At 43.9% G+C, this 21,454-nt stretch overlaps 1 protein-coding gene across 1 annotated transcript in view; it reads right to left on the bottom strand.

Moving 5' to 3' along the window:
* The window catches only part of VPS53 (VPS53 subunit of GARP complex), a 136,060-nt gene that overhangs the window by 88,367 nt on the left and 26,239 nt on the right, over window positions 1-21,454 (bottom strand). Inside the window, exons 5-7 of the mRNA XM_049636716.1 lie at window positions 10,296-10,382; window positions 6,730-6,845; window positions 4,421-4,540 (exon numbers count right to left, since the gene is read on the bottom strand). Coding sequence (XP_049492673.1) covers window positions 4,421-4,540; window positions 6,730-6,845; window positions 10,296-10,382 — 323 coding nt within the window. The remainder of the gene's footprint in view (window positions 1-4,420; window positions 4,541-6,729; window positions 6,846-10,295; window positions 10,383-21,454) is intronic.

The raw sequence follows: 21,454 nt of genomic DNA, 5'->3' as shown, positions 1-21,454 counted from the left end.
TCACCCAACACCAGAGGAACGCTAATACCAAGAAAGAGAGTCCCATGATCAGCAAACCGAAGACCTTCTATCAGAGGACAAAGAAACAGAACAGAAACAGAAACTCAGAGCTTCAAAATACACAGACTCTATACACCCTGAGAGATTTAAGAGGATATTGTGCCCATGAAAAAAGAATCAAGTAGAGATCCTAAAGATTAAAGTGGGACTGCTGAAATAGAAACTCAACAGCTGGGCCAGACAGCAGAATGGGCATGACTGAGGAATACATTAAAACAGTAAGGCTCAGTTGAGGAACTCAGCCTTTTTAAAAGGGGGAAAAAAGAGATGCAAAGTAGGAAAGAAAAATTAAGAAATATGGCAGCAGATCTAGAAGTTCCAATATTCGTGCAATAGGAATTCTTTCCACTAAGAGAGAGAATAGAGAACAATGCATAGAAACTACTCAAAGAAAAAGAAGAAAACGATTTCTCCCAACTTAAGAAACTTATGAGTCTTTATTTATTTAAAAAATTTTTAAATTTTATTTAAATCCAAGTTAGTTAACACATAGTGTAATAATGATTTCAGGAGCAGAATTTGGTGACTTGTCACTTACCTATAACGCCCACTGCTCATCCCAACAAGTGTCCTCCTTAATGCCCATCCCCCATTTAGCCCATCCCCCTACACAACACCCCTCCAGCAACCCTATTTGTTCTCTGTATTTAACAGTCGCTTATGGTTTGCCTCCCTCTCTGTTTTTATCTTATTTTTCCTTCCCTTCCCCATGTTCATCTGATTTGTTTCTTAAATTCCACATGAATGCAATCATATATGTCTTTCTCTGACTAATTTCACTTAACATAATACACTCTAGTTCCATCCATGTTATTGCAAATGGCAAGATTTCGTTCTTTTTGATCACTGAGTAATACTCCATTGTATATATATACCACATCTTCTTTATCCATTTGTCAGTTGATGGATATTTGGGCTTCTTCCCATAATTTGGCTGTTATCGATAGCGCTGCTATAAACACTGGGGTGCATGTGCCCCTTTCGAATCAGCGTTTTTGTATCCTTTGGATAAATATCTAGTAGTGCAATTACTGGGTCGTAGGGCAGTTCTATTTCTGAAACTCAAGTCTTTATATTGAAGATACAGTAAGTACAGAGTAACATGAAGGACAAGAGACCTATATCCTAGTAAAATTCCTGACACACACACCCCCAATCTCAAATGCTTCCAGAGCAAAATAAAAATCAAACAAAAACAGATGATCTTATAAAGGAGTAAGAATCAGATTGACCAGATTTTTGATAGGCAATAAGAAATGCCAGACAGTAGATTTGCCTAGTCTATCATGCAACAGCCAATGGGTAGAAGCAACCTGTGTGTCCATCAACAGATGAATGGATAAACAAACTGTATAATATATATTTACAATGAAATATTCAGCCTTAAAAAGAAATGAAATTCTGACACATTCTACAACATGGATGAACCATGAAACACTGTACTCAGTAAAATAAGCCAGGCACAAAAGAACAAATATTATATGATTCCATTTATATGAGGTACCTAGACTAGGCAAATCACAGAAACAGAAAGTAAAACAGAAGTTACCAGAGGTGGGGGAGAGGAGGTAATGGGAGTTACTATTTAATGGGTAAGAGTTTCTGTTTGGGGTAATGAAAAAGTTTTAGAAATAGAAGTGGTGATGGTTATATAATATTGTGAATATACTTAATGCCACTGAAGTGTGTACTTAAAAATGATTAAAATTTTATGTTATGTGTATATTAACATAATTTTTTAAAAAGTAGGAATCCCGAATAGACCAATTACCACGGAAGAAATCACAGTGAGAGTCAAAGATCTGCCTTGAAAACAGGTAACACATCCAGATGGTTTTACAGGCAAGATCTACCAGATCTGACAAAGCATTAATGTCCAGAATATATAGAGACTTTTACAAAACAATAAGAAAGAAAGAAAGAACTCAATATTCAAAGAGGCAATGGGCAAACAGGTATTTCAAAGGAAATGCAGACAGTCAATAATTAAATGAAAACTACTCTCAGTAGTTAGCAGAGAAATGAGAATGAAAGGAACTGGATGTTATTTTTCATCCATCAGTTAAATAAATCAGAAAACTGACCATTTAGCATTGTTGAAGGTATGGGGAAATGGGTACTGATACTGTCCAGATAGTGCTATAAATAAAAAAAGTCTCTTGGGAGGGCAAATGGGAAGTCATTATTAAAATTTTAAATGTACGCTACCCATGACCCAAAATCTCTCCTAGGGAAATATTTACAGATGTGTAAAAAGGGGTAGATTTAAAAAATCAGAAGCAAACAATCTAGTGATGTAAGAATGGTTAAATCATCTGCAGTGTATTGTACTTTGGAATTCCAGGTATCAATTAAAAAGCACGAGGCAGGTGTATACATATTGATGCGGAAAAATCTCTAAAATACAACGAGAGGTTAAAACCAAAAGGTAAGTTTCAGAATGAAGCATATGGTGTGAAACCATTTATTTAAAATAAAACAAGGGGTGCCTGGGCGGCTCGGCCAGTTAAGCATCCGACTTTGGCTCAAGTCATGAGCTCACGGTTCGTGGGTTCCAGCCTCGCATCGGGCTCTGCACTGACAGTGCGGAGCCTGCTTGGGATTCTCTCTCTCTCTCCGTCTCTCAAGACAAATAAATTAATTTAAAAAATAAATAAATAAAAGAAAACTGGGGTGCCTGGGTGGCTCAGTCAGTTAAGCATCTGGCTCTTGATTTCAGCTCAGGTCATGATATCACGGTTGTGGAACTGAGTCCTGTGTTGGGTTCTGTGCAGACAGCACAGAACATGCTTGGGATTCTCTCTCTCTCTCTCTCTGCCCCTTTCCCACCCACGCTCTCTCTCTCTCAAATATATAAACTTAAAAAAAATAAATAATAAAAGAAAAGAAAACCACAAACTGAAACTATAGACTTATATAAATGCACAGATAAAAGATCTAGAAGGATACACATTAAATTGATAACAGTCACTCCCTGTATAGGTAGAGGCACAGCTAAATGGCACTTTGGTTTCATCTGTATATTTTTGAGGACGGCAGGGGAGGGCAGAAAGAGAGACACACACACAGAATTCAAAGCAGGCTCCGGGCTCTGAGTTGTCAGCACAGAGCCCGACGCAGGGCTCAAGCTCACAGACTGTGAGACCATGACCTGAACTGAAGTCAGATGCTTAACCAACTGAGTCACCCAGGCACGCCTGACTTTTGTTAAAATAAAGAAAACATATCCCTGGATCACTTATACAATTACTTATAGGATTACAAATACAGAAACGTGAGGAAAAAGAGGCCTGTAGCAATCAGGCCTCATTAAGAAGGCAGAAGTGAAGATGATGGCTGCTGCTAAGTTCCAGCCCCCTTGTCTCTTCTTTGTGGCAAGAAAGGTTAGGATTCGTCAATCATGATCATCTCTGCCTTCTCGGTATTCTCCTTGCCCTCTTTCTAACAGAAAAGACACTGAACTCACCCCCCTCCCACTGTCCTTTAGAATCTTCATCTTCCTTCTAAGCATCAGCCTTTCTTTCTACTGGTTCTGAATCTGGGATTGGAACTCAACAGAGGTAAGAATAAAGAAGAGGCTAAGTCATCATTTTGTCACCTCTGAAGTTCTAGTGGCAAACAAGATTTTCCAAAGACTTCCACGGCAATATTGCCCATTCCACGTGCCCTTTCTGTCAGTGGGACTCTGACATTCCCCCCACTGGGAGAGGTGGCTTAGAAGAGACTATGTTCCTTCCTCCCTCATCCTGGCAGCCTTGTGACTAGGAATGATGCTATGGGACTTCCAAGGTCTGGTTCTCTTGGGACCTGGCCACGAGGAAGACCAAACAGCCCATGGAGGACAACTGAGGTGAACTCCCAGTGCACAATGAGCACTCACTTGCCAGCCATGAGAGTGAGTCACGGATCCTTCAGGCCCCTCCTGAGCCACCCCAGCTGATGCTGCGTGAAGCAGAGGCGAGCTGTTCCGCTGAGGAAGGCCAAATTACAGGAGTAAAGTAACTGTTGTTTGTCAGCCACTAAGGATTGTGGTGATTTGTTACAAGGAAATAGACAACTGGAAGAGTTTTTCTCATAAATGTGGACAGCCAAGAGTTGTCTACACATACAACATTCCAGCTGCCCGTCCTGGGATGCCGGGCCTGCAACTATCTAATATAGATTGCTTTAGAAGATATGGTAAGGAGTTGGTAAGGGATATGGTAGACAGGATATCTGTGTCACACAGAGACAGATCAGATGACATCTGAGGTTCTTTCTTACAAGATTCTGCAGTGAACATACTGAGCTAAGTGCTGAAGCGCATCCTAGCACGGTCTTTTCTTAAAGCAGGTGATTGTTTTCTCCAAGGACACTTTACCTCTCAGAAAGCTGCCGGATCTGTGGAACTCCCATGTACTTGTGGAAGTGCTCCAGAACATTCATCACACCCTGAAGAAGATTAGCAACTTCTCCATACTGTCTTCGCCTGGTCATGGCTCTGCAAGGAAATAAGAAGTCGAGAACGCTAGAAAAACACTGAGGACACAAGACACAGATGCAGGACAATCTACTCTGAACTACAAAATAGAGATCAACTCGATCTGGTGACCATGTACTACTGAGCACTGAATACATAAGGTCCTGTGCCTTGCTGGTGAAAAAAATAAGACCTAGTCAAAATCCTCAAGGTGACATTGTTTAGTAAGACAGAGAGAGAGCCAAGTACACATCTAACTAAAACCAAGTAGGACAAACTGAGTCTACACAGAAGTACAAGTTATGCAATATAGGAGGTACAAAAGAACGTGGGAATGATGAAGGGGTGGGGGAGGGGAAATCTAGGAAGACTATGGATTTGGGTTGGATGCTATGGGATTAGCAGGCTTTTAACAGAGATGAGGGATAAGAATGTTACTATCTGAGGATTACAGCTTAGGGGCAAACAGAACACATCATCCCAGCCTACAACAAAGGGTGTTTATATGTATTTAACTCAAATCTGTAGGTTTTAAGCCAATGTTAAGCAACTCTTGTCTCAGATAGGTCTACTTTCACTACTACTAATGTTAATGAAGCTTAAATAAAAGAAGGCTAATAAAATCAACAGTTACACAAGGAAGGACAAACTGTTAGTTCTAAATTTTTCACTAGGGTGGAGCTTTTAAAATAATGTATAATTTATGACTTCCCTTAGGCATTTAAAAAAAAAAAAAAAAAAAAAGAGGCTTTTAAAAAGACAGGACCAAGCTCAAGCAAACATGGTATGTTGCTACCACTGCCCGGTCTGATAGTCTGGTGGGAACCACAGCATCTGGGGCAACAGACAAGGAAACAGCTCCTCTAGTCTCTCACTGGCCGGCTCACCTCTCTGATCACTGCTTGCGGGAGGATGGGCCAGGGTTCGCTGGAGCTCACACAATGCCTAGAGAGACCAGGAAGGAGTATGACCCCTTCATCCCCCCAGCTTTGGATGCTGCATCTAAATTTCTGTGCAGATGCTCTTTCTCTGTCTATACGTGAGACTACACTGACACTGGGGCAGGGGGAAATTCTCAGCCTGAGACAGACCACAGAAGTGAACCGGCATGTCAGAACTGTGCTAGTAAAACAGGCCTTTGGATTGCTTCTTGCGGTAAATAGCCAGCTCTTTGTTTTAATGGTGTTTCTAATGTCCTCGTGCATCATTCCCTATAGCTCCTCTAAAAACCATGCAGGATGCTACAGTCTTTGAAAAAGACCTTGAAAAAGTGGGTTGGGGGACATCTGGGTGGCTCAGTTGGGCGTCTGAGTCTTGATTTCAGCACACGTCATTATCTCATGGTTCATGAGTTTGAGCCCGGCATCAGGCTCTGGGCTGACAGTGCGGAGCCTGCTTGGGATTCTTTCTCTCTCCCTCTTTCTGCCCCTCCCCAACTTGTGCATGTGCTCTCTCCCTCTCAAAAATAAATAAACCTTAAAAAAAAGAAAAAGTGGGTTGGAGAAAAAAGGTGGGATGAATGATAAATCAAAGCTCTGTTTTTCTACTGAACATCCAACGGCAGTGAGACTCAGCCCAACATAAGTCGGAAAACTTGCCAAGCAGAGGCTGCAGGGAGCCGTTACAGTCCTGAATGACCTTGCTGGCCTTAATGGTAGAGATTTGACACGTTTAAATGACTTGTATTCTTAGAGTCATGCTCCACGTGCTGTCTGGGTCCCTTTCATACTCCTTTGCACCTCACTTCAAAGCATCAGGTGTTTGTTACATTTTGAACACCAAAAGGCACAAAGCTAAAATGGTTGGGGCGCCTGGGTGGCTCAGTCGGTTAAGCGGCCGACTTCGGCTGAGGTCATGATTTCGTGGTCTGTGAGCTCGAGCCCCGAGTCGGGCTCTGTGCTGACAGCTCAGAGCCTGGAGCCTGTTTCAGATTCTGTGTCTCCCTCTCTCTGACCCTCCCCCGTTCATGCTCTGTCTCTCTCTGTCTCAAAAATAAATAAACGTTAAAAAAAATTTTTAAAAAAACAAAAACAAAAACAAACAAACAAAGCCAAAATGGTGATTAACATTTGAGACCAATCTGCAGGAAGTGGGGCAGGAGAAGTACTTGGCTGAGAAGAGGAAAAAAAAAACAAACCCTATGCTGCCATTTTCTTTACATGGCACATTCACTAGCGGTGGACCCCAAAGAGAAAGTTGACGCTGCTTACTCAAGGGAATCCACACCACCTGCTAACATGTGCAGGTGGTTCAGCGTTGTGATGGAGGTGGTCAGGTGGCGTTTGGCATGATCTAGCTGCTTAATATCGCGGGTGATTTCTTTAACCTAAATATCGAAAAACCGCAGGACAAAAAGGAAGAAGGTTAAGAAAGATGTTAAATTCATTTGCAAGAAGCCCTGTAAGGAAATAAGGCAAATGAAGCAAGGAAAAAAAACCTCCGGTTAGCCCTTGGAGAAAACACAGACATTCTCATAATGTATAATCAAAATAACCTCCAATCAGCCCATTTGAATTTCATCAGGCATTTCTTCAGAAGACTTTACCCAGAGGTACAAAATCCTCAATTGCGAGAACGACATGAACTTTCTTTTTCACCTCAAGTGGAGTGATCCAAATAGCAATTTAGTATGGAGCATGTGGTCCAGGAGCCAAGTTCAGCGCATCTCCTCTTGAACAAGGTTTTTTTTTTTTTTTTAGAAAAGTATGTCTTCTGACAGGGCTATCAGGTTCAATACAATGGACAGTATTAGTTGGCTCTTCTACTGAGATGGTCTTTATTCATGGAAATAGACTTTACTGTCTGATCCCCAGCAAGGAAAGACTTGCTCTCAAATCTCAAGAAGACTAAAATGTAATACACTTAATATGTACTATTCTAGATGAGATGTAAGGTCTTCGGGAACCGAGAAGGTAATTGGGGCCGGGGGGGGGGGTAGAATTCGGACAGTGTTGACCCAGAAGATCCAAGAGAAAGAAACTCTGTACCTGGGAATACAAGTGTATTTTAGTCACCAGAAAAGCACACTCAGCAGTGAGGTGGGAACAATTCTCCAGCTTTGCTAATAACGAGGCAGAATGTTCCACTAAACTACTGTATATAGTTAAAAACGATTAGGATGAGGGGGGCCTGGGTGGCTCAGTTGGTTAAGCGTCCAACTTGATCTCGGCTCAGGTCATGATCTCGTGATTCCGGAGGTCGAGCCCTGAGTCAGGCTCTATATGGAGCCTGCTTGGGATTCTCTCTCTCCCTCTCTCTGCCCCTCCCCAGCTCACATGCATGTGTGCGCTGACTCTCAAATAAATAAATAAACTTTAAAAAAAAAAGTTAAAAACGTGGTAGTGAGTTATGTTCACGTGATCTGATTTTTCAGAGTTCGATCATCCGGGGTGAACGCATAGAGTGAAGATCATAACCCTCCCAGTTTAGTTCAACACCCACAAACCTGTTGAGCTGACCTGGATCTTAGCAGTAAAAGTCCTTTCACAGGGACTTCCTCATCATGCCTGCTCTCTCTTGTCACTCTCAGGCTATCAGTATCTCTACTTCTATTGCCCAGGGCGGGAAACAGATTAAGAACCTGTTATTCTTCACAGAATAACCGAGTTTGGGGAAAAAGAAGATCAGGAGTGGTATAGTGAACTAGATACGGGAGTTTGGCTCCAGAATCTGACAACCCACTTCCAACACTGAAATCATTACCCTCTTTCCTACAGAAAAATCCCGGCACCTCTTTTGAGGTTCCTTAGCTCTGTTGGGTCTGTTAGCTCAGGGGTCTTTAACTACTGTATTAGAAGTCACAGTCATCTATGACTCTTCTCATTCCTGCATCATTAGTCACTAAATCCTGAGTACTCGTCCAGTGCCTCATCACAAAATCTGACCCTTTCTACTTCTTCAGACACCCCTTGCTCTGCACCAGAGGTGACTAGTCTCTCTGTTCCCAGTACCTCCCGTCTCTCCCCATCACATATCCTGTGCTTCTCTAGACACCACCCTTAAAGGCAGCTCAAGCAAGGGATGCTCAGGACAAAGTCACAGAGATCGCGACATAAACAGAACACCCTTAGTTAATGTACTTAACTGTTACCCAGGGGCAGCCAAAAAAGGACAGAACATGATGTGACAGGTTTTGGAGTCAGGCAGCTTCAGGGTTGAATCTCAGCACGTCCAGTGTCCTACAGAAGCTGCCTGGCCTCACTGAGTCTCAGTTTCATTGATAAGATGGGTAATCATACAAATAATAATAAAACCTAGTTCATAAATTTGCTGTGAGGGCTAAATGAGATCACTTGTCCCACTATAAAGGGACATCCATGACACGGTATTTGGCACACTGTTGGAGGGCAACAAATATCTGTTCTCTCTTCGGTCCTACCTCTTCTTCCCTTTAGCAAAGCGCCATCCAGGAAAGTAAACTGCTTTAAAATAAAACATCTACTAACTTCCATGCTTCAACGGCCCGCGGATGGTGCTGGGGGCAGTGCATCCTGGGGGAAAGAACCACAAATCCGAATCCCTCCTTGATGACATACAGCCTCTATCAAAGACTATTTAATTCTCTGACAAAGTACAAATATTATCATTATTTATTTTCCCCTCTGAAAAGAGATCTCCTCCTTCGACTCTTGGTTTGGTAGTTAAAGTCTGTAACACTACCTGCCTGGGAGAATGAACAGGAAGAGCTGATGGTGAGGGACGGCAACAACTGATGCTCACTCTGGGCCTATGTGTGACACGTCATCTCAATTAGTCCCCACAATTCTATGATGTACCCAGGACGGTCATCTCCGTTTTACAGTGAGGAAACTGAGGCACAGAGGGGCTGAATAACACGGTTAGTAAGTAGAGGGGTTGGACCCCACCCAGGCAGTCTGACTTCAGACTTCACTTCTCTTCACTGCTCTATCAAACTGCCCGCCCCCCTCCCACTCCATGTCCTTCCCTATCTTGCCACACGGCCACCGAAGAGAGCTGAAGGATACACATGAGGTCTGTTCCTGGAGTAAACTGTAACAGGATGTGGGGAGGAAAGACTGTACGGATTTGGGAGTTTTTATAACCAAAAGAAGTAGTGGGGCAATGACATCAGTAACGGCTCCTATCACAAGCCTCGTACTATGCCCAGTGCTCTTCATATGTTTAATTCCACAACAAGCTTTTGAGGCAGGTGTTACTGTTCTTACCTTACAGCTGAGGAAACTGGAGATCAGAGACAACTGAGAGACATTACATTATGTGGCCAGAATGTGTGCGCGGGAGCTGACATGTTACAGTGCCTGCCGTGGAGGAGGAGTGGGTGAGGCTGGGTTCTCCGTCAGTGGGCGGGCCTCCTGAGCACATCACCGGAGGACACAGATTTGTCAAAGGACAACTTCACCAAAACCGTAAGCATGCACTGTGGCAGGATCCGTCCCACCTCCCAATTCCAGTACCAGTTTTCATGACATATCGTGGATCTTAACTGAGAGATACGTGATATAAACAAATGCTCGAGAAAAGAATCCAAAATGACTAGAACACTATTTTGGGGAAAGAAGAAAACTTTTCCTATTTAAAAAAGGGCTGTGAATGCAGGGCAGCAGGGATGGTGAGTCACTGCACGTCTAGCTGCTCCTCTGGAACTGATCTGGAATGTACGCACAGGGCTTGCTTTCGAGACGTGGGTGCTGTGGCTGCCAGCAAGTGGGAGAAAAAGCCCATTCATGAGTGTGACTGGACAAGAACCGAACTTCCTCTTCTACTGCAAGAAAGTCAGGAAGAAACCTAAACTCACCATTTGCTCTGATTTTTCTGCTTTGTCTTTGATATCTTTGATTTTGCCAAAGAGCTGCTGGATAGCTTTCTGGGCCTCTTCAAGTGCCTAGAATAAAAGAAATAAATGACAAACAAGAAGCAACACAAGACGGCACCCAGTCACTGCACTATAATCGAGTCTAGCTTCAGAAGAAACCTACCAGAACGCGCGCTCTTGACTCATTGTTCTTACGCAGTTTTACTGGACCCAAATAGTAGACGGACTCTAGCATTTGGATACAGGCAAATACACAAGGTTCTTGCCAACCTGAATCATAAAGTTTTAATTTAAAAACTATCTCCCTCCATCTTAGTGATGACTCCATGTTACTGATGACAACACAGGAATAAAACATGCATATCTGTACATGTTGGCACATGTGTGTGCATACATGTGTGCATAATAACCTTAAAGCTTGTAGAGAGACAGAGGTGGTTCCAATGTGGGAGAAACTGAAGTTTGAAAGTTCCAGGAGACTGTGCCTTCAACAAAATCAACTGTGCACAGGGACTCCAGAACTGCGGTAAACCTTTAAGTTATTTATTTATTCTGAGAGAGAGAGAGAGAGAGAGAGAGAGAGAGAGCGCGTGAGCATAAGTGGGGTAGGGGCAGAGAGGGGGAGAGAGAATTCCAAGCAAGTTCTGCAACTTGACACAGCGCAGAGCCTGACGCAGGGCTCGAACCCACAAACCATGACATCATGACCTGAGCCGAAATCAAGAGCTGGACGCTTAACCAACTGAGCCACCCAGGCGCCCTGTGAGCCAAATGTTTCTACTGAAAAACCTTTAAGATGGATGCCACACATTTAAAGTATGATAAACCAGAGTTGCTCCCGCGAGGAGGGGGAAGCAACATTCAGGAGTTGTCAGGGCGCTAAAAGCACACATGTGGAGAACATATGTACTTAGAAAAGATGTAGCAGCCAGCAGAACTCATACTTCATTACATCAAACACACTTTATTTATTTTGGATTTAAGAGTGGTCTGTCCTAACCAGGCCTCACAAGCCCTTTATGAATGTAATGATAAGACCAATGTCACCCTAGAGCTGTGTTCCCTCTCAGTCTGCATAGGGAAAGAGGAGCCTTCCTGAGAGGGCCTTCCAGAGGCAGGAAGAAAGCAGAGCCGAGAGAAAGGGAGAATGACAAAAGCCCTGACAGAATTAACTGGACTTCTGCATTCAGCTGTACCCAATGAGAAAGCCACCTCGAGACCATGAATGAATACGTTTTCTTTTGTACTTAGAAAACATCCCCCAAAAGAAACTTGAGCTGGCTTCCTCTGCTGGAAATTCCTTCCTTGGTGGAGGCAGGGATCGTATCTTTCTTTCCTCTGTAGGCTTCCCAGGCTGTCCCCTTCTTCTGATATTGGGAACCCTTCCTTCTTCTGGAGCTCCTTGCCCTTGTGTGTGGCATAGTTCCAAACAGGAGTTTCACACGTGGGGACACACGTGGGAGTTTCACACGTGGAGCCCTCACATGTGACTGTGTTACAGCTCCTAAAATGCATGTCCAGAGGGTACTCTGAGAAGCTGTGTCTTTAGCCCTATTGCAAGTCTGAGGGGACACCGTTCAGGCAGCCACTCGCACCTCCTGGGGCGTGCCGGGTCAGCGTGTGTTTGCTCTGTGGGATCACTTCACTTGTATCTACAGGGGTTTGTGGGCAAAGAAGCTTTTGTACTTGTAGCTTCTGCCACCTGGACACAGGATTTGAATCGTCAGAAAGTCTGGGCTTAAGACAACAGTCGGCATTGCTATCAGGGCCCAAAATTCCTAACCTGGGAAACGTTACCTAAAATGCAGGAAACAATCAAAAGAGGGGATGGAGTGCAAGTGGGTCATGCTGAGCAGCTCCTCTCAATCCCGTTCTGCCCCAAAAGGATGCCCCCTCTCACTCAGCAGTGTTTCCACTCAGTTTCCTGCCATCCTAGGATCCAGCACCCCTGAGACAGCTGTGGCGGTGTGAGAAAACCCTAACCCTGTATTTTCCGACCGGCAGGCAGCACTTTGAGGCCCGCCTGTGCTGTCACACTGTGTGCACAACCTCTCTGGGCATCTGTTTCCTCGTCTGCAGAGTAGTGATGACGATACCTACTTCGACGGTCGTTGGGAAGATTCAATGACATAACAGATGTAAAAACTGCACAAATATTAGGTTTATTTCTGGGGCTCGGGACCACCTAAGCAAATGCATGCATGCATATATGTACAGATATACAGGGACATACGTGCATACGTTCCCTTCTGGCCACGCCTTTCCCTCTCAGCACAACCACCAGGCCTGCCCACTATCTGATGCTTCCTAGCCTAAGCCGCTCCCTGAGTGAATCCACATCCGCTCATTCCACCCCTCCAGCCCCCAAGAATTTTCTTCCTCACTTCAAATATTCACCTCCTCAAAACCAGGATATGAACAAGATTCTTTTGAGCACTGCCTACTACCATACTGCCCAACTTCAGATTTCGTAAGATTGTGAGAAACCAAAATCAAGTTCTAACAAAATTAAAATGATAAAAAGGCATAAAGTATCAAATGCCCATTCACAACCAAAGGAGTAAAGTTTCAAAATAAAATGTTCAATACAGCTACTGAGAGCGTGCAAATCTTTGTTATCTCCCATGACTTAGTTCAAATGCCACTTTTTCCCCACCCTTTCCCCACTTCCCCTTCCCTTCCGACACCCTCTCTATATGTAAACAAACACATATGCAGCAGAGGGTACAATCAATTCATTCATCAGCTGGGTGCCTGTGATCCTTCATGTAAACTTAACATTCATAACAAGTTTTTTGTGAGTGTGTCTTTTGGTTGGACCATGACATCCTAGAAGGCATGGACCATATCTCATCCATTGTGACTTATGAACACCCGGGGCAGTGCCCAGAATGATACAGTAGGTACTCAATACATGTTTATTAACTTGAATTTTAAAATCAATTATGGTATATGCACGCACACGCATATACACACACACGTGCGCACATACACACACACACACACACACACACGCTCCACCTTTGCTCTCAGGGTAGTCAGGCAACACATTTATGTAGTTTATGGCTGTGCCAACATTTCAACTGCAGACCTTCTTTTAAGCAACAATAAATTAGGTTTGCAATCCTCACATACTGAAAAAAAAATACTGGGTCAAATCCATACTCTATCATAAATAAATTCTCATTTTCCAGCAATGCAGACCTTCACGGTCTTGTAACTGAAGACTAGCTGTATCTGAACCGTGACACTGAATTCCTGTGGCAATTATGGTCCCAACTACATCTGTCAGCGTTTCATTAATTCACTTCTTCTACCATTCAACAGATATTTGTGGAATAGCTTCCATGTACCAGGTACTCCTCTAAGCACCAGGAACCACTGGGAGATGAGACACACATGGTCCCTTTCCCTGTCCTCAAGGAACTTACTTCGAGAAGCGACAGGTTGGAGGAGATACTGGAAAAACAACTGAATAAAGAAACAAAGAAGAGGGGCGCCTGGGTGGCGCAGTCGGTTAAGCGTCCGACTTCAGCCAGGTCACGATCTCACGGTCCGTGAGTTTGAGCCCCGCGTCAGGTTCTGGGCTGATGGCTCGGAGCCTGGAGCCTGTTTCCGATTCTGTGTCTCCCTCTCTCTCTGCCCCTCCCCCGTTCATGCTCTGTCTCTCTCTGTCTCAAAAATAAATAAAAAACGTTGAAAAAAAAATTAAAAAAAAAAAAAAAAAAACAAAGAAGAAAATTTCAGAGAGGGACAGGTGTGATGAAGGAATTGATAAGCAGGGTGGTCACAGAAGGTTTCCTGAGAAATAGTGTATGAACTGGGACGTGCAGGATGAGGCAGAGTCAACATTTTTAGATCTGGAGTAAGAGAACTCCAAGTAGAGAGAACAGCAAATAAAAGATCCTGATGCAGAAAAAGACCTTGGCGTTTTGAAGACCACAAAGGAAGGCAGTGGATGGCACAGTAGAATCGGAGTGGGAAGTGCTGATAATTTGGAGAAGCAGGTAGGCACCAGAGCCTGGAGGGCCCCAAAGGCCTGGTAAAACCACGGGATTTTGTTCAAAGTGCAATGAGAAGCCACTGAAGGGCTTTAAACAAGGGACTGGCAAATGGCTTACATATGTAAAATACGGCCCTGGCTGCTACATGGCAGGGGTGGCAGGGGCCATCCAGAGGCAGGAATGAAAGAAAAGACCGCTGGGAAGGGCTGCCGTGCTCTAGGTGGAAAACGGTGCCGGTCTAGAGCAGGTGGCCAACGGTGAGGGGAAGAGGTGCGAGTGACTGGGATTTGTAGGAAGATATGACCCACGGGACTCACTGATGGACTGGATGTGGATAATGAGAGAAAGGAAAGAATCAAGGATTACTCTTTGGTCTTGGCTCAAAAAGCCAGTGAATGTGTCCCTTAACTAAGGAGGGAAGACAGGAGAAGGAACAGGTTTGATAGGCAGGTGTGTATGGTGGTGGTGGGATCAGAAATCAAGAGTTCCATTTCAATATGCTAGGGGTGCACAGCCCACTGGATGTCCAGTGGGGACACCAAGACATCTCAAGCTGGACATCTGTGTCTGGAGCTTGAAAGACAGGAGCAGACTGGAGATTCAAATTTAGAAGTTATCGGCTTATAGGCGATGGTTAAGTCTATAGAAATAGAACTCACCCAGGAAGAGAGAAAAGACAGCAAAGAGAAGAGAAAATGGCCCAGGCTGAGTCCTTGGGCACTCCAATGGTCAGCAGTCTAGAAGAAAAGAAAAAGGGAGGAAAAGATGCGGATTCTCTGTTTTACCAGTGACATGAGAGAAAATGAGGGACGGTGGTGTCACAGAAGCCAAACGAGTGTTGGAAGGAGGAGGAAAAGAGAGATTGTGTCTTATTTTGTTGAAATTGTATGTAAGTTAGGATGGAGAATTGCCACTGAATTTGACAATAAGGAAGTCACTGATGGCCTCTCCCAGAACAGTTTCAGTGGAGTCGCGGGGATGGAAGTGGAGAGTGACGACGTGAGGAAGTGTGCCACCTGTTTTTATAAATAATGTTTGGAACACACCAATCCCATTCGTTTAGGTATCATGTATGGCTACCCTCACCACACAACAGCGGAGACGAGGAGTTGTAAGAGACCACATGGCTGGTAAAGTCTAAAGTATTTACTATCTGGTCCTTAGCAGGAAACAAGTCTGTTGACCCCTGGTGTAGAGTGTTTTTCAAAAAGTGTTTGCTATGAGAAGACAAGAAAAATGGGTCAACCGATGGAGTGAAGGGAGGAAGATCTGAAGATGAGAGGTGCTTGCACAGGTCTAGTGTGGGAACGACTCAACAGAAAAGGAGAAACTGATTTGGGAGGCTGGGGGGCAGTAATGGGACAATTACAGAAGAGAAGGACCTTTTTATGTTGTTCTTGGATTGTTTCGTGTACGAGTTCTTTTTTTTTTTTTTTTTTAATTTTTTTTTTTTTCAACGTTTTTTATTTATTTTTGGCACAGAGAGAGACAGAGCATGAACGGGGGAGGGGCAGAGAGAGAGGGAGACACAGAATCGGAAACAGGCTCCAGGCTCTGAGCCATCAGCCCAGAGCCTGACGCGGGGCTCGAACTCACGGACCGCGAGATCGTGACCTGGCTGAAGTCGGACGCTTAGCCGACTGCGCCACCCAGGCGCCCCTCGTGTACGAGTTCTAAACAAGACTAGAAGCGTCCTCCAGAGTACAGACCGATGACACACATGGCATTCTTATATCCCCTATAGTTCCGGCAATCACCCATTCTGGTTGCCAGAGGGGCAGGCCCAGTTTATGGCGACTGTCTCGGTATAATTATTAGGAGCTCAGGCTGCAAAGTGACTCTGGTGACTGATCATATGGTCACATCACCTGGAGCATCCAACCAGAGCTGGAGCACAGGTGGAACTTGACAGATACTTGCCAACCGATCCCAACTGTTGTGGGGCACTCGTCGGAAGGGTAGCAGTGCCGAGACCGCCACTCTGAGTGGGGTGTGCTGACCGACACCCTCGCCTTTCCCCAACCTCGGGCACATCTACCGACAGTGGTTCAAGAACACACCGTCACACTTTCTGTAAATGTTATCTATTTGGCTCATAAGGAGTCTCATGGCCAGGATACTGCAAGGGGTCAGTAAATTCTAAACCCTTTGCAGCCTTCGAAAAAATGTCAGCTCATGGTGTAAAAAAGCACTGCCTGAAAGGCAACTGGCCACCAGAAAGGACTGACAGTTGAGGGCACAGCCCGCACAGAATTCTGTGATATTGTTGGTCATGCCACACCTAGTGATGCTCTAACGGGATGAGAAGCACCATCTTCCAGCCAAATATGCTAAGACAGAGACTTTCAGGTAAAAAGGCAAAACAGACCGGGTTCTATACTTAAAGTAGGGTCTGAAGAAGCGTGCACGATCCCTTCTCAGAGAAGGAGTCTCTATCCACAGTTCTCTTTTATTCTTAATCTGGCATCCTACCAGAACGGTCTCTGCTGAAGGTACCACGTTTTTCTTCCAGCAAACAAGTAAGACTCACACAATCTTATATTTCAGAGTCTGAAAGAAAGATAAACTGTTTGCCAGATTTTTTTTTCCCCAGGCTGGAATACTTCTGCTCGTTATAACAATGTACTGAAGTCGAGGAAATTTAATACAATTCATTTTCCAGAGTGAACAGGGTTCTTCTGAAGCCTCTTCCATTAGGCAAGTCCACTCTCAACACACACCCTACTGTTTGATATCTAATCTCTAGTAATCAATTACACAGGAAGAGCATTTTGTAATTTGGAAGAATCATCAGGATTTTATTTTTAAGTAACACTAAAATATTTTTACTACCTGGCTGATCAGAAAATGTGCAGAGAGATAGATTCTGGCACTGTCCCTAGACTCTCTTTAAAATAAAATGTGGCTACTTTCCCATTCCAAGCTGTATGTAGATTAAAAACAGAACTAATCACCCAAACATGTCTGCTTTCAATCTACCCTTACCGGAATTTCATTTCATTTTTTCTTTTCTTTTCTTTTCCTTTTTCTCCTTTTCTTTTTTCTTTCTTTCTTTTCTTTCTTTCTTTCTTTCTCTCTCTCTCTCTCTCTCTCTCTCTCTCTCTCTCTTTCTTTTTGCATTTATTTATTGTTGAGAGACACAGAAAGACAGAGCACGAGCAAGGGAGGGGCAGAGAGAGGGAGACACAGAAACTGAAAGACTCCAGGCTCTGAGCTGTCAGCACAGAGCCTGATGCGGGGTTCGAACCCACAAACCACGAGATCATGGCCTGAGATGAAGTCGGACGCTTAATTGGCTGAGCCACCCAGGCGCCCCTACCCTTACCGGAATTTCTAAACTGAGATCAAAAGCGTGGCTACAGCCTGCATTCGAGGGTATTACTAAGCAGCAGTTACTACAGCGGTCCTCTTTGGAAACCCTAATTCTACAGCTGGGAGATGCAAAGCAACCCACCGGGCTAGCTCTGAAGACTGAGCAGAACCAATCAGGCTATCTCTGTGCACCATTCCCTGTACCCATTATTCTTAATTTTCCTTGCCTCCTAAAGTAGACTCTGAACAGGCTACCAAAGCCACGCTGGGTCATGTGCACAGAAGATAAGCAGCATGGGACCTGGCACCACAGACTCCACTGCTTTTTTCTTTCATCTTTTTAATTTTTTGTCCAGAACTGTCACGCGCTACCTGTATAGACAGAGGAGATTTGATCCAATGGAAATGCCTTGAGAAATTAATATCCCGTTTGGCGCGTGGATGCATGTGATTTTGGAGTTTGCTCTGTTATAAGAGAATTATATTGCCTTTATCCTGTGGGTTCACAGGCAGCCTTTAAGAGATTTGGAACGAAGATCCCATTTGTCACCACTGCCGGAAGGAAGAAAACGTTGCTCGTTTTCAGAAGAACTAGTAGGGCTTTATGTTCCTTGAAAAACTAAGGTGCTAATATTCAAGGCTCCTGGGAAGAAGATTGTATTTTCCCACCACTCTGCTATCATTTCTGTTGTCCAATTCCACACTTGTCTGCCGTTTCCTTTCCTTCTGTTCGGAAAAGCAACGCACTGTATTAGTAAAAGGCAAGGGTTTTCGAACAAGCAAACTGGGACTTGAGTGTTGCCCTTGCAGCTTACTGTGTGATCTCTAACAAGCCACTTTACCTCCAGGAGGCACAGGCTCATCATTTCTAGAACAGGAGCTCCTACCTCAAAGCCTTTCTGCTAGGAAGGAATGCAGGGCTTATAATGAACACCTTTGAAACTGTTTACCCAGTTCGTTCCTCCTGGGAATCTTCCTCTCATTGTGTTCTTTTAGAGTCGGCTGTCTCAGAAGCAGGCCTGGTCCAAGCTGAGCCAGATAGTTTTCTTGTGACTTTCCAGAACAAACTGGCAAAGAGAGTTCATCTCTGCCTGGCGGGAGCCCCAAATGAGAAGCTGAGTTAGAGAGCAGTGAGGTTCCCCAGAAGGGGGAAGAGGCTGGTCTCCAGGTAGTGATGATAAAGTAAACACAGGCAGAGAGACAGATACAGAAAAATTGGGTGCATTATTCCGATCCGGGCTTCAACTGTTTGGTCTGACAAGGTGAGCTGTGACACTCCTATTCCATGGTCTGACTTCGACTTCTTCAAAACAAGACACAAGCGCCTTTCAAATAATCCTCCTGTTGGCCTATGCCAGCTTGAACTGGGATTTTGTCTTCTGCACCAGAGAGAACCCTGACGGGGGACTCAGCTCATAAAAGGGGCTCATTAAAAGGCCACTATTAATATCATTCCCAGATCCCCCAGATGAAGAGTACAATATTTCAAATGTGACTATCACTTCAATAGCCAAAGGTTGTTAACCCATCCTTTAGAGTTTGCAAGTAAGCTGGTTAAGTTCAACATCTGCAGGCATATGCAGAATCAGGGAAACTGTTCCTCTGAACCATGTTGAAAATGAAACATTCTCCAGGAAAAAAAGTTTCAATCTTTTATTCACTCCTTCAATAAAAAGTAAGATTATATGTACTATGATAGATGCTGAGAATCAAAGATCACTAAATGGGGACATGTCTTTAAAGAACTTGTAAGGTGGGAATGCAAGCTGGTGCAGCCACTCTGGAAAATAGTATGGAGGTTCCTCAAAAAACTAAAAATAGAACTACCCTACGACCCAGCAATTGTACTACAAGGAATTTATCCAAGGGATATAGGTGTGCTGTTTCGAAGGGACACAGGCACCCCAATGTTTATAGCAGCACCATCAACAATAGCCAAAGTATGGAAAGAGCCCAAATGTCCATCGATGGATAAATGGATAAAGGAGATGTGGTATATATACACAGTGTGGAGTACTGCTCGGCAATCAGAAAGAATGAAATCTTGCCATTTCCAACTACATGGATGGAACTGGAGGGTATTATGCTAAGTGAAATTAGTCAGCCAGAAAAAGACAAATATCATATGACTTCACTCATATGAGGACTTTAAGAGACAAAACAGATGAACATAAGGGAAGGGAAACAAAAATAATATAAAAATAGGGAGGGGGACAAAGCATAAGAGACTCATAAATATGGAGAACAGAGGGTTACTGGAGGGAGTGTGGGAGCGGGGATGGGCTAAATGAGGAAGGGGCATTAAGGAATCTACTCCTGAAATCATTGTTGCACTGTATGCTAACTAATTTGGATATAAATTTTTAAAAATAAAAATAAATAAATAAATAAAAAATAAAGAGCTTGTAAGGAATACATGTAAGAAATAGAAAAAACTGTAAGGTGAGAATGATACAAAGAGGTATGAGTAAAGAATGCCAGAATCATTTGGAAAGCAAGGGGCATCTACTGAAGGTAGATAAGTAGCCTTTATTTATGGCATGTCCCTAGTTTTGATACTGCTGGCCACCCTGGCATCATGAAGAGCTGTTGCTATGGAAACAGGGCATCCTCAGCTGGAGGAGAGGTGCTTTAAGAAGCCTCAGCAATAATAACAATGCAGCCCATTCCCAATAACGGTGCCAAACAGCAGCAGAGGCTACGGGAATCTCATGGCTATGGATGGGCGCACGTGTACAGCTTCCCTGTACCCTGGAACACACCACATATCTTCTAGGTCTGGCAGTCATGGTCAAAGGCTGGATGGGCACCCATCAGATGAGAATCACTGGCGTTAACACCAATTCCTTCACTGCTCATTCAGAAATCTTGAGTATAAAGGGGTTTTATTTAAAGCACAGATTTCTTTCCAAGTTTGTGAACCAAAAGAATGTAAAGGGCAAAAGGAGTAATTCGCACCTTATTTGTTAAAATGCTCCGTTCCATCTAAGTCACTTTTATTTATGATTTCTGCAAGCCACAGCCACTGAAAACATGAACCAAAGAGATCTTTTTTATTGTTTTTAGGAGACAAGCCAGAAGTTAAAATCACAAGGCAAGACTAGGACACAAATCCAGCAGTGCCCAAACAAGACTAAACATTTACTTTTGAAAGTTCTGCTTGTATCTGTTATCACCCATAACTTAAAATATGTTAGCCCCGAAATAGCTGGGAGTGGTGAATGCATTCGAGCTCAGCTCCCTTTGAGGAAACATAACCCTGGGGGACAAGCACATTGAGAGCAAAAACTCCAAATGGCAACGCCAAGGAAGTGTTTAAACAAACGTCTCAGCTGAATGAAAGGTAGAGAAATTCAATATTTTAGGAAATGGGGCACACTTAAAGAACAATTTGTCCCAGCTTAACAAAGGACTGTTTCCCACAAACAGCTGGGACTTCCCAGTTGCCATGTTAAGTTCTAATCGCCCATATTTTACTATTACTTGTTAGTCACTTAGAAAGTCCCATCTATATCACGAGTCTTCATTCAGAAGAAAACGACCTTTTGTGCTGACAACTGGATGTTCCTTCAGCTGACTTTTGGAGGTACCTTCTGTACCAAAAGCCCTTTAGGCCATGGACCCCCTTGGGGTTCCATCTGAATGATCTCCTCCCATCTCTCTTGCCTCTCTCCAGTACTACCGGTGTGCACAGATCACTCAGCTCTCTCCTTCCAGCCTTGAGCACTTCTCTCTGCCTAGCCTCCTCATCATGCTGTGAAGGACCTAGCTGGTTAAGAAGGCCATGGTCACTGTCATTGCGAGGGACCTAGCTGGTTAACAAGG

This window comes from Panthera uncia, chromosome E1 (genome assembly GCF_023721935.1).
Source record: "Panthera uncia isolate 11264 chromosome E1, Puncia_PCG_1.0, whole genome shotgun sequence".
Taxonomy (NCBI): domain Eukaryota; kingdom Metazoa; phylum Chordata; class Mammalia; order Carnivora; family Felidae; genus Panthera; species Panthera uncia.
This window is presented reverse-complemented; position numbering and strand designations above follow the sequence as displayed.